General features: G+C 43.1%; 1 protein-coding gene across 2 annotated transcripts in view; it reads right to left on the bottom strand.

Moving 5' to 3' along the window:
* Positions 1–12310, bottom strand: part of MSH2 (mutS homolog 2) — a 194231-nt gene that overhangs the window by 118516 nt on the left and 63405 nt on the right. For both annotated transcript variants that reach the window (XM_073554007.1, XM_073554008.1), the window contains one exon: positions 6392–6501. In XM_073554007.1, coding sequence (XP_073410108.1) covers positions 6392–6501 — 110 coding nt within the window. The remainder of the gene's footprint in view (positions 1–6391; positions 6502–12310) is intronic.

Raw genomic sequence — 12310 nt, 5'->3', positions numbered from 1 at the left:
AGCACAGAGTATTTCAGGAGAGCAGTGTACTGGCCTATCGGTGGCACAGAGGGAGATATATGGTGAGGAGCAGGGTGACAGCAGCACAGAGTATTTCAGGAGACAAGTGTGCTGGTCTATGGGGGGGCACAGAGGGAGATATATGGTGGAGGAGCATGGTGACAGCAGCACAGAGTATTTCAGGAGAGCAGTATCACACGGGATAGGATTAGATACACGGCTCAGCAGTCAGTATCACACAGGATAGGATTAGATACACGGCTCAGCAGTCAGTAGAACACAGAAGATTAGACACATGGCTCAGCAGTCAGTATCACACAGGATAGGATTAGATACACGGCTCAGCAGACAATATCACACAGGATAGGATTAGATGCACGGCTCAGCAGTCAGTATCACACAGGATATGATTAGATACATGGCTCAGCAGACAGTATCACACAGGATAGGATTAGATACACGGCTCAGCAGTCAGTATCACACGGGATAGGATTAGATACATGGCTCAGCAGTCAGTATCACAGAGGATAGGATTAGACACACAGCTCAGCAGACAGTATCACACAGGACAGGATTAGACACACGGCTCAGCAGTCACTATCACACAGGATAGGATTAGATACACGGCTCAGCAGACAGTATCACACAGGAGAGGTTTAGATACACGGCTCAGCAGACAGTATCACACAGGATAGGATTAGATGCACGGCTCAGCAGACAGTATCACACAGGAGAGGATTAGATACACGGCTCAGCAGTCAGTATCACACAGGATAGGATTAGATACACGGCTCAGCACACAGTATCACACAGGAGAGGATTAGATACACGGCTCAGCAGTCAGTATCACACAGGAGAGGATGAGATACACGGCTCAGCAGTCAGTATCACACAGGAGAGGATTAGATACATGACTCAGCAGACAGTATCATACAGAATAGGATTAGATACACGGATCAGCAGACAGTATCACACAGGAGAGGATGAGATACACGGCTCAGCAGTCAGTATCACACGGGATAGGATTAGATACATGGCTCAGCAGTCAGTATCACACAGGATAGGATTAGACACACAGCTCAGCAGACAGTATCACACAGGACAGGATTAGACACACGGCTCAGCAGTCACTATCACACAGGATAGGATTAGATACACGGCTCAGCAGACAGTATCACACAGGAGAGGTTTAGATACACGGCTCAGCAGACAGTATCACACAGGATAGGATTAGATGCATGGCTCAGCAGACAGTATCACACAGGAGAGGATTAGATACACGGCTCAGCAGTCAGTATCACACAGGATAGGATTAGATACACGGCTCAGCACACAGTATCACACAGGAGAGGATTAGATACACGGCTCAGCAGTCAGTATCACACAGGAGAGGATGAGATACACGGCTCAGCAGTCAGTATCACACAGGAGAGGATTAGATACATGACTCAGCAGACAGTATCATACAGAATAGGATTAGATACACGGATCAGCAGACAGTATCACACAGGAGAGGATTAGATACACGGCTCAGCAGTCAGTATCACACAGGAGAGGATTAGATGTCCAGCAGATTGCCAAGTGTTTTGAAACAGCAGGGAGCAGCTCCTCCTATGTTTTGCAAGAGCAGGGGCAGCAGCTGGCCGTGTGTTTTGGATTCGAAAAGAGCAGCTTGGTGTCCAGGAGCTCGTCCTGGTTCCTCCAAGCCCTGTTATGCTGGAACAGTGCAGCATCCAGGGCTTGCAATAGAGTGTAAATGAAGCTAAAAGAAAAGCACTGAGCTCTAATAAGATGGCGCCTGGCCACACCTACGCTGTGAATTGAGCTGCCCACAGAGGCGTGCCCAGTTCACTCCTGATGCAGCTACAATGAAAGAGATAGGGTCGGCAGCCGACTATTGTCTCTTATGCCCAGGGACTGACTTAAATGAGCATGGAAAGTGTCGTTCAGCAGCCAGAGAGGTAAGATGGCAGCCCCCTGTGGCTGCATTACTACAGAAAAAAAAATCCATACACACCACTGAGTCAAGCTTAGGGGACAATATCTTTTTATACTATTTTCTTTTTTACATTAAATTATGAAAAAACACGGCACCTTCCCTTTAAATTTCTTTTTTCCTTCCAATCCCTCTTCTTCTAATGGTTAAAAAGAAAAAAAAAATGTACTACAACAATGCATGTGAAATCTTTGCATGTTCATGCAATAGACTGTGTGTGTTTTGCAGTGTTTTTCCAAAAACGCAGTTAAAATAAACACAATTTTTTAAAAATTCACAGTAAAAATAAATGTGTTGTAAAACGCAATGTTTGGCCTAAGTGAGACATGCTATATGGATACAGAGTTTTGAAGAGAAAGGAGTGGGTTCATGATAAGACGCACTTTACAACATACTTTCCCCTCCAGGGCTACAGTGTGTATGGAAAGTATTCAGACCCCATTAAATTTTTCACTCTCTTTCATTGCTGCCACTTGGTAAATTCAAAAAAGTTCATTTCTTTTCTCATTAATGCACACTCTACACCCCATCTTGACTGAATAAAAACAGAAAATGTAGAAATTTTTGCAAATTTATTAAGAAAAACCAAAATATCACAAGGTCATAAGTATTCAGACCCTTTGCTCAGACACTCATATTTAAGTCACATGCTGTCCATTTCCTTGTGATCCTCCTTGAGATGGTTCTACCCCTTCATTGGAGTCCAGCTGTGTTTAACTAAACTGATAGGACTTGATTTGTAAAGGCACACACCTGTCTATATAAGACCTCACAGCTCACAGTGCATGTCAGACCAAATGAGAATCATGAGGTCAAAGGAACTGGCCAAGGAGCTCAGAGACAGAATTGAGGCAAGGCACAGATCTGGCCAAGGTTACAAAAGAATTTCTACAGTAATCAAGGTTCCTAAGCGCACATCCATCCTCCGGGTCAGCAAACATTCACTCGCTGAGAACGATTGAGGTCGCACTCTTTAAAGAGCCGCTTGTTACAGCAGGTGAAGAACATCCCAATCATTAACTGCAGTTCTGGGAAAGATCCAATCATAGATAATGGTCTATAGAAAGTGAGGGGACACAACAACAAATAGAAGGACTAAATCGAATATAAAAGCAATAAAACCTCTCCGCTGATCTCCTCTAGGCAGCAATATACAGCAGCCTGTAATCTGCAAATGGTCGGCCCCAAAGGCAGGTATCATGCCCTTCAAAATACCTTAAAGGGGCCTCAAATGGATTTCACAATTTAAGAAAACTGAGCCAAAAACAATTTTTTATTTACTCCGCTCTAATTTTGCATGTAAATGGGAATTAAACAATCTTACAGGACAGCAGGAAAAATATCTACACTGTTCTTTATTGCGGTTCATCAATACTTCATCAGTATGACCCAATATGACAACGAGTGGATGCCAAAAAATGAAACAGACCTCCACTCAAATAGGAGAAAAAGGTTAATAAGTTTAGTATTTTCACAGATAAAAACTCAAAATAAATATACAGCCCACAGGGAATTGAACGACTGACGAAAATAGCCGCAAAGACCATATTAATCAACATCCCTTCCCAATTACAAACAGTCATCATATGATCCCGGCTCTGGTCAGGGACCAATTACTCTAACATGAACTGCAGACGGAATCAGGAAGGCAATTAGACCAATTCCCGAAAATCATTTTATTTATAATAAATTGTGCCTTACATTACATGATATTATTTATTTTATTTTTTAAAGGGAGGGGGAGATTAGGCGATCAGATGCTGCCCCCACAGGTAAAGTACAATAACGCCATCTTGACTAAGCATTTGCAGTGAAAGGGTGCCGACTGCCTTGGCTCAACACAATAGTGGAGGTCTGGTGAATGTGCTGCCCGATCAGACATTGATGGACTAACTAATCAATAAGACAAAATCCTTATTGTGGCATCACACATTTCAGTAAAAATCAATATGCCCCTAACAATGCATTTTGCCCAGATTCAGGCGTAAAATACTTGGAAAATTTGCTAAAATTGTTGCGCAATCTGAAATTGAGCAAAAATGCTGTGGCTTTTGGTGTTTCCTGGTCAGAAACATTAAAGTGGGCAAAGTATGGGTGGGGCAGGGTGAAAACCAATTGAGAACATTTCCAAAAGTTATGCGATATTAGTGCCAAACCGTACGCCAAATATGTACTCCAGTACCTGACTGGAATAACATATCTGGCAAGGTGCACAGAGGCAGAATCCAATGATATGTTGTGCCTAATTCATGAAGAGTCGTCAACCTCTTACTGAACTAGATGCATCTTACTCCACCGTGTCGCTTTATTCTTAAGATGTCTCCTGAGTAGCTCAGAGCTATGCAGTCTCCTTTCTTCCTGGATTCTAGCCACGCTCGATCTCCTCTTTGAATGACAGTTCTGGTGAGCAGCAGAGCTGTGGCATCAGTAAAGCTATAAAGCTCAGCACAAGTTCTGCTGTAACACATTTAAGCTTTCAGTCTGCGGTCTGTGCAGAAGGGGCCGACAAAGAAAGTAGATGACCGTGCTTAGGACATTATGGGATGGAGCATGCAGCATAGCAAGAGAAGAGTTGTGGACTAACACGTGTCAGCCATGACACACACAGCTAAGGGCCACTAACACTAGGTGGCACATATCCCATCTATTGTAGTCCGGTCCACAGCTCTTGGTACGGTTTTCTTTTTTGTTCTATTTTAAGCATTGTAAAAGATCAACCTTTTCTTAAGGTGTCTCCTGATAATATACTTGTGAAGCAGCACCATTCAAAGATTCAGCTTCCAGTAGAGTAACCATAGGTGGCCTATGGCTCATTAGAAGAGCACTTGAAACACAGTGGAATTGGAAGAAAGATTTTTGTTTTTCTTGTTCCTGGAATATGCATTTAATTATGGCCATGAATGATGCCGCCACAATGTAATATATAACTGTACAGATGACACTACTGAAGACAGCGCTTCCCTTGCAGAGAGACTAGATAGAGGGCACACACTCAGACGATGGAAAGTGGCCAGACTGTGACAGATACAATAAACTGTGAGTGTGTCCTTGATGAAATCCCAGGCGATGAGCATAAAGACCTAATTGAAATGCTTACGACGGAACAAACTATATTTTCAGTCATGTAGGTAGTGATGAAATACTTAATACACGCTCACAGCCGCTTACCCTAGATATTGGTAAAAGCTTTTCCTGCAGAACAGATAACTGTTTGTACTGCGAGATATTCAGAAAGTTAAAGAGGACCTATCACCTTTACACATACTATAGTATATTAGGGTAAGGAGGCTGCAGAAATAAACATGAAAGGGTGTGGTGGACACCACGTCCTAGGAGATTCCCACACGTGCAGGACACAACGATTTACTGCAATGTTCCATGATATACAACCGGATGTATTATTCGCACAGTCCACCATTTACAAGCCTTAGTTACAAGATACTTTCGGGCCACAATAGCCTTTTAACATCTTGAACACACCATTACTGGTTGCAGTACACTGATGAAGGTCGTTATTGTTAGGCCGAAACGTTTGTATCAATTGTACTAATTCTTGGATATACACCAATCTTGGACTACATTAAAATCATTCTTTTTATTCATCCGTTGTGTGCCAAGTTTCATTAAGAAAAGTTTTCTAATTATGCAATAACTCCTTAAACTCTTGCTGCAGAGTTCTCCCCCCCCCACCACAGAATAGCTAATGTCTGACGATACAGTATCAAACATGATAACCTTTCAAAAATTAGCTGACATATATAAAGGCGATCACTGAAACTAACTAACCGTAGCATAAGCGTAAGCTGCGCAGCACCTGGATGCTATGGGAATGTTAAGGGAAAAATCTCAATCACTGAAAAGAGCAGCACGTCAACGATCTACAGCATTGTCTGTTTTCGCTTTCTTATTATAATGGAGCGGACATATATGCAATTACTTTCCCGCTAAAATCAATGTAATCTGTGCAATAAACTCTATTGAAAGCATTAAACTCTATTATGTAATTAAGGTCTATAGGCAGCAGTATAATACAGCAGACTGCAGTTACCTTAGGAAAATATGACAGACCCTGCAGACCCCCTGCGCAGTATACTCCTAGCACTCATACACTGTGCCAGGTGAGAGGAATGGGACAAGGTCTGTGCTGTACATTTAAATAGGGGAGCAGGCCTTCATATTATCAGGGACCAGGCCGTCTTAATATCAGGGACCAGGCCTTATTATGAGGGACCTGGCCTTATTATGAGGGACCTGGCCTTACTATGAGGGACCTGGCCTTACTATGAGGGACCTGGCCTTACTATGAGGGACCAGGCCTTACTATGAGGGACCAGGCCTTACTATGAGGGACCTGGCCTTCTTGTAAAACTTATACAAGGCCTAGGAGGGACTTACCTGCTCCATGTCCATGGTGGTTTCAATCATCTCTTGGAATTTAGAAAAGTCTGAAGTTATATCTGTGATGGGAGTGACGAACACAGCCAGGAGCAGCATCTGGTGAGCACCTGGAAAGAATAAAAAAAAAAAAAAAAAGCAATAAACCGCCTGTGTCAAGTCTGAATATAAGTACATATGTAGAGGTGAGGTTTTTCAAAGCCTAACTTGTTGAAAACATTAACCTTGTAATACATATCCAAATGTGTGCTCGTTTTTGATAAGGCCAAGCCTCACATAGCACGTGAAGTTAACACTTTTTCCTGGCCCAGTTACGTGTGCAGCGATCATGTGGTCTAGGAGCTGATGGTGCCAGGTTCAGTGCACAGGTCATCACTAGTGACCTTCCGTTCATGGACGTTCAGTTTTGCTGTGGGGAGAGCACATGAACAGTCCCTGCTGTACTCTCCAATCTTCATGCACCGCCAAACAATCATGCACAAAATTACCAAGGGTGTATGGCCACCTTAAGGACCCTATTAACTATGTTTGAGTAACGATCACTAAGCAACCAAATTGTTCATTCAGTCATCAGCAGATTTAGGTCTGCAGATGACCTTAAAGGGGAACCTTTGCAGTCTGCTCTGTGGACAGCATGCTACAGAGAAGTCGAGCAGGGTGATGTATAGGTTTGCTGGAAAAGAGTCAGTATATCTTGTATATTATCCATTCAATTCCCTGGCGTTTCCATACGACTCCAGTGACTGCCAATCATTAAAACCGCCCACTGGACACATACATACAGGAAAGACCGCCAATCATCAAAGAGAACAGACCACTAGACACACAGTCATGCAAACTCAGGGATTAAAATTAAATAATGAAAGTTTTATCAAAACTTTTCACACAGAGCTATACTACAATATGATCAGCTCCTCCTGGTCTTGAAATCCTGTCTGCAGATAAGACTCCATTTTCCACGACAGGTTCCCTTTAAAAATTGCCCATACATGTTAGAGAGGCCGAACATTAGTAAGCCAGAGAGCCACCTGTCCAGACTCCACCATACACATGGACTCCTGGAAAAACGGAAGGTGGGATGGTGTACCTAAACGATAGGCCCCACCATGGAGCAACGAGCACCTGTGCTTTGTTGGAACAGTCATTTTGACAAAGTCCCTTTAAACAAAGGGATCATTCATTGGATGAAAACTTAAAGCTGGCCATACACAGTCTGTAGTTCGTTCTGCTTAATGAACGTTTGAGCCACTACTGGCTCCCACATACATATGAGCTCTCCGCTCAGCCAAAAGTTCATGTTTATTTTTCAACAGAGAGAGATTAGACAAAACCATTACCAGTGGATCATCTCCGCTAAAGACAGAAGGATCAGGCAATAACATTCCCACTGCCCAATCCTTCACTGTCTCAATGTCATCTATCAGGGAAGAGTCAAGAGGCCTCTGTAAACATCCGACGATCCGTTCCTGCCAAACCCAGTGGGTTAATCTGTGAATGGGGTTCTTTAAGACTAACAATTGTTTTATATGATCACATAACTGTAATCAACCGAAATGAAGACAGCCATGTTGAATTTTTTTTCCTACAAAAGTCATATTTTGGTCAGTGAACTAGCAGCATACCTCACCCCCTTAATGATTATAATTATAAACAGGTCATGGAGCAGTTCAGGGTGTGTGGAGCTGGGCACGCTCCACCTAGGGCAGATGCTGGCTGTGTTAAATAGCCGGCATTTGCTTTTAATAGCAGAGATCAGTGCTACCACTAATCGCTCCTTTTTTATTATTATTATTATTATTATTATTATTATTAACGGCTCGATCTCGAGACATGGCAACTTGATGGATAAACGATCTGTAGGAAGATCGATCTTGCGCAAGGCTAGATAGGTCCACTAGGGTCTTCGCCGCCGTTATCTTATTAGTGTCAAGCCATCGAGTTGTTGATCTTCCTCTTCAACTTCTTCCTTCTATTCTTCCGACTACGATGTCCTTTTACAATGATTGCTCTCTTCGTACGATGTGTCCAAAGCAGGCAAGTCGTAGCTCGGTGATCATTGCTTCGAGTGACATGTCTGGCTTGATTTGTTGTCTCTCCTGACAAACAATGTCATGCCATTGTTGCAGTCTTTACATTTATGTCGGAACGGAAGAAACGCTGTCTCCTCAAACAGATCCCTTGAAGCTGCCATATATCTTCAGCAGTTGTCAGCCAAGTGCTTGTTTGGATGATGACCTTTTTCCCGACCTCCCCATACACACGCATGCTCTGTTTTCACGGGCGTGCATGTGTACTCTATTGTGTGGGGAGTAAGCTGCTACCCAGACATCTTTGCCGGTGACTCACTTGCCCCGAGAACAAAAGAATTGGACACCAAAGTTCATCATTTCAGATTCTTAATTACTGCAAAAGACCCCATTAGGGAAGAGTCTGGAGCCCCCATAAATATTGCATAGCTGGCTGATCCTTCCAAATTGTCAGGTTTGCTGACCTGAAAGTATATGGTGGCTTTTTGACCGTAGCCATCAGTCATACTGCAGCAACCACATCCACACTGAGCGCCTTACACTGGAAATTCTTCAGCGGCAGCCGATAATGGTAATATAATCCTACATCCAAAATCACGTCCAGCACCAGTACTTCCTAGTTAGTATGTACCACACTAGCAGCAGAAAGCAGTAAGCACAGTGCTGGCTTCTGATTCTCCTGAACAGATGTTTTCCTGTATGTACACGGCTTTTTATGAAGTGCCCGCTGGAGTGAGAGCCGAGGGGAGAAGCGGGATGCGAGTCGCCTTTTGTTTTACACACACAATTCTGGAAAAATGAGTGGATTAAATATTTATAAATGAGATTCACGTTCAGCAAATGTTGGCAGGAAAAGCAAAAAAAAAAGGAGTGTGAATGAAACCATCAGCGCTAAGATGCTCTTGAGAAGAAACATGGATACTTAAGAAGGGTGTTGGAGTATGAAAGGATACACGGTGCCGCCTGACAAAAGGCCGGCGCACACTGAGGTGCAGGCGGAACGGCACTGCAAAAATCTCAATTAACGGCAAACCAAGCAAAAGCGTCAGATAGGTCTGATCCCAATACAGACTAGCGAGACAATCATAATCCTTCAGACTGTGAGAAACAACCCCTGTAATGACTCCCTTGGCTCAGAATGGAGTTTGGGCTAAAGGCTGCGAGTTTGAAAACACAAAATGAAGGATCATGCAATATTGCATTACGACATTGAATGTAGTGATTGACGATGTGGTGCATGTGCTACTGCGACAGTTGTCAACAATCAAAATCTGCAGGATTTGTGGCCATATATGACTTGCATTATGGCCAGGATGGCTAGGTCGCTGGCCAGGGGAGCATTGCATTTGACCTGTCCCCGATGCGGTAGTTTAACCAAGTCGACAACTTTAAAAAGTTGTGGAGATGAGGAAAAATCACACACGTTCGTTTGATGTGACCCCTGACTTATTGGTAGCCTGCAGTAGTTTCAAGAACTAATCGCTCAAATGTTAGAGGAAATCTGATGACCTTTTAGCCTTTGAAAGGGGCACACACATAATAAAAGAGCTCCTCTATATAACATTGGGATCCACAGGTCTTGGCACGGGCATCCATCAACACAAGAGGCAACCATTAAAACACACGGAATTACGGAAGCATGCTAGAGCTTCCTCCAAACAATAAAACCAATATAATCAATGGTGGGCCAAGCCCCCAAGCATATCAATAACATATTTCTAGGGTCTAACACAAAATTACCAAAGTGAAAGTTTCCCTTTATATTACACCGGGAACATTGAGGAGGACCAAAATTATGACTTTAACCAAAAAAAGAAAAACACAAAACCGAAAACCCGCCATGCATTTAGACTAAATCCCACTCCTATTTAATACAGATATTCTGTAGAACTAGATAAGAAATATACGGAGATATAGTGTATCCTCTACAACAAGTATCCATGACTGCAGTACTGTTATCCAACAAGTCGAAGGGGAAAATAATAAAAGCGCAGCTGTCTAGTATCTCATAAATCCTTGTGTGGTTAGATGAATGAGTGACTACCCCAGGTAGTGAATGCAAATAAATATGCGGCATTATTCCTACTTGGGAAGAATAACAGCACAGGGTAGATACCGGCGGCCAACACAAGGTATCAGGGAAGGCTGACCCAAATCAAGCTTATTTATCTGTAATTTGCTGCAACCACATCCTGCAGCCATCAGTCTGCACTGCGGGGGACGCCGTTTAGCAGATGAAATGACTTATAAACTATTACTATCTCAGCAGCTCATTTACCAAAAGAAGGCATTTCTGTAATGTGGAGCGCAAATGGCTTTGCATGTGTATAACAGGTACCTACGAGGGAGACGCATCAGCCGGGTAAGAGGCGGCGTGCACTGGGAGACCGCACTGTGCAGAGAAGAGCTGGCAGACAGCGAAAAGAGGACATTATACCGCGGAGGCAAGACACGCAATCCAGCAATGACACCGTGGTTATTACCTAACAAAACCACAAAATTGATGTCACCCGCAGTGTCTAATTGTAGCATCATTGTGGCGTATTGGCAGGTAACCGCCACTCCATAAACTCCAGTCTGTTCTCTACAATTGTTCATCATTGCAGCTGCCATTTCAGTATAAACGATAGAAAAGCAAGATACTGGTGGCGCCTATCTAGAATATGTCACCCAGTATCTGAGAGGTGTGATGGCATCTGACTACTGCTGATGGGCAGACCAACGGACCTCGACAGGAGACAAGGTGGCTCGGGAACCAGTTCTGAAGTCACTTTGACGGTACTTCCATCAGGTAATGTTGGGTACGTGTAAATATGAAGGGAGTCAGAGAGTCAGATGACTTCTGCCGAATAATTCTGTCTAAACCAAAGAGGAAGCAGAGTGAAGGCCCATCCGGACGGGATGTACAGAGATGTGAAGTGCAGCTTACCTCTGCGGCTAGTGAGTGACTGCAGCAGTCACATCTCCATGCAGACCAAGCAGGTAGAAAATTTGCCAGGAGAATCGGACCATGTAGCAGGAATGCAATCCTAATGCAGTTGGGGAAATATTTATGTTTTTTTAGTCCCCATTGGGGACTTAAACCTGCAGTTGAATAGTCAGATAGATGACTATCTAACTGCAGGTTTAAGTCCTAAAGGAGGGCAAAATTTAGAGAAAAAAAAAGCAACCACATTAGTTAATGAATAAGAAAAAAAGTGACCCACTCCACCCCCGACAATGAAAAGCAGTATTTTTTTTGTGTAACAGCCAATATGACTTTTTACAGACCTAAGGAAAAAAGTAAACAGCGCAAAAATGCAGCGGGAGTCAGCTGTGTACACGAAAACTGACATCCTGCTGCATCGGACACAATCAGTCGTTTAACTCACTAGATGATGCTGTGAATATACAGACAGCGGCATCTAAATAGGTTAGAGAAAGGGGGCTCAACGGCACTATCATGATCATGACAACACCAGGCCAATTAATAGCAGCAGAGTCTTAGCAAATTTTTAATCACACAAAATTTAATTTTTCAATCGATTACCGTATATACTCGTGTATAAGCTGACCCCCCTTAATCTGCCACAAGAAAACTTATTGACTTGCGTATAAGCCTAGGGTGGAAAATGCAGCAGCTACTGGTAAATATCAAAAATAGAAAATAGATACCAAAAAAAGTAAAATTAATGGAGACATCAATAGGTTAAATGTTTTTGAATATCCATATTGAATCAGGAGCCCCATATAATGCTCCATACAGTTCATGATGGCCCCATAAGATGCTCCATACAAAATATGCCCCATATAATGCAGCACAAAGGTTAATAATGGCCCCATAAGATGCTCAATAGAATATGCCCCATATGCTGCCCCATAGAATATGCCCCATATGCTGCCCCATATGCTG

Source organism: Dendrobates tinctorius, unplaced genomic scaffold (genome assembly GCF_039654945.1).
Source record: "Dendrobates tinctorius isolate UK_male_01 unplaced genomic scaffold, ASM3965494v1 ptg000205l, whole genome shotgun sequence".
Lineage (NCBI taxonomy): Eukaryota > Metazoa > Chordata > Amphibia > Anura > Dendrobatidae > Dendrobates > Dendrobates tinctorius.
This window is presented reverse-complemented; position numbering and strand designations above follow the sequence as displayed.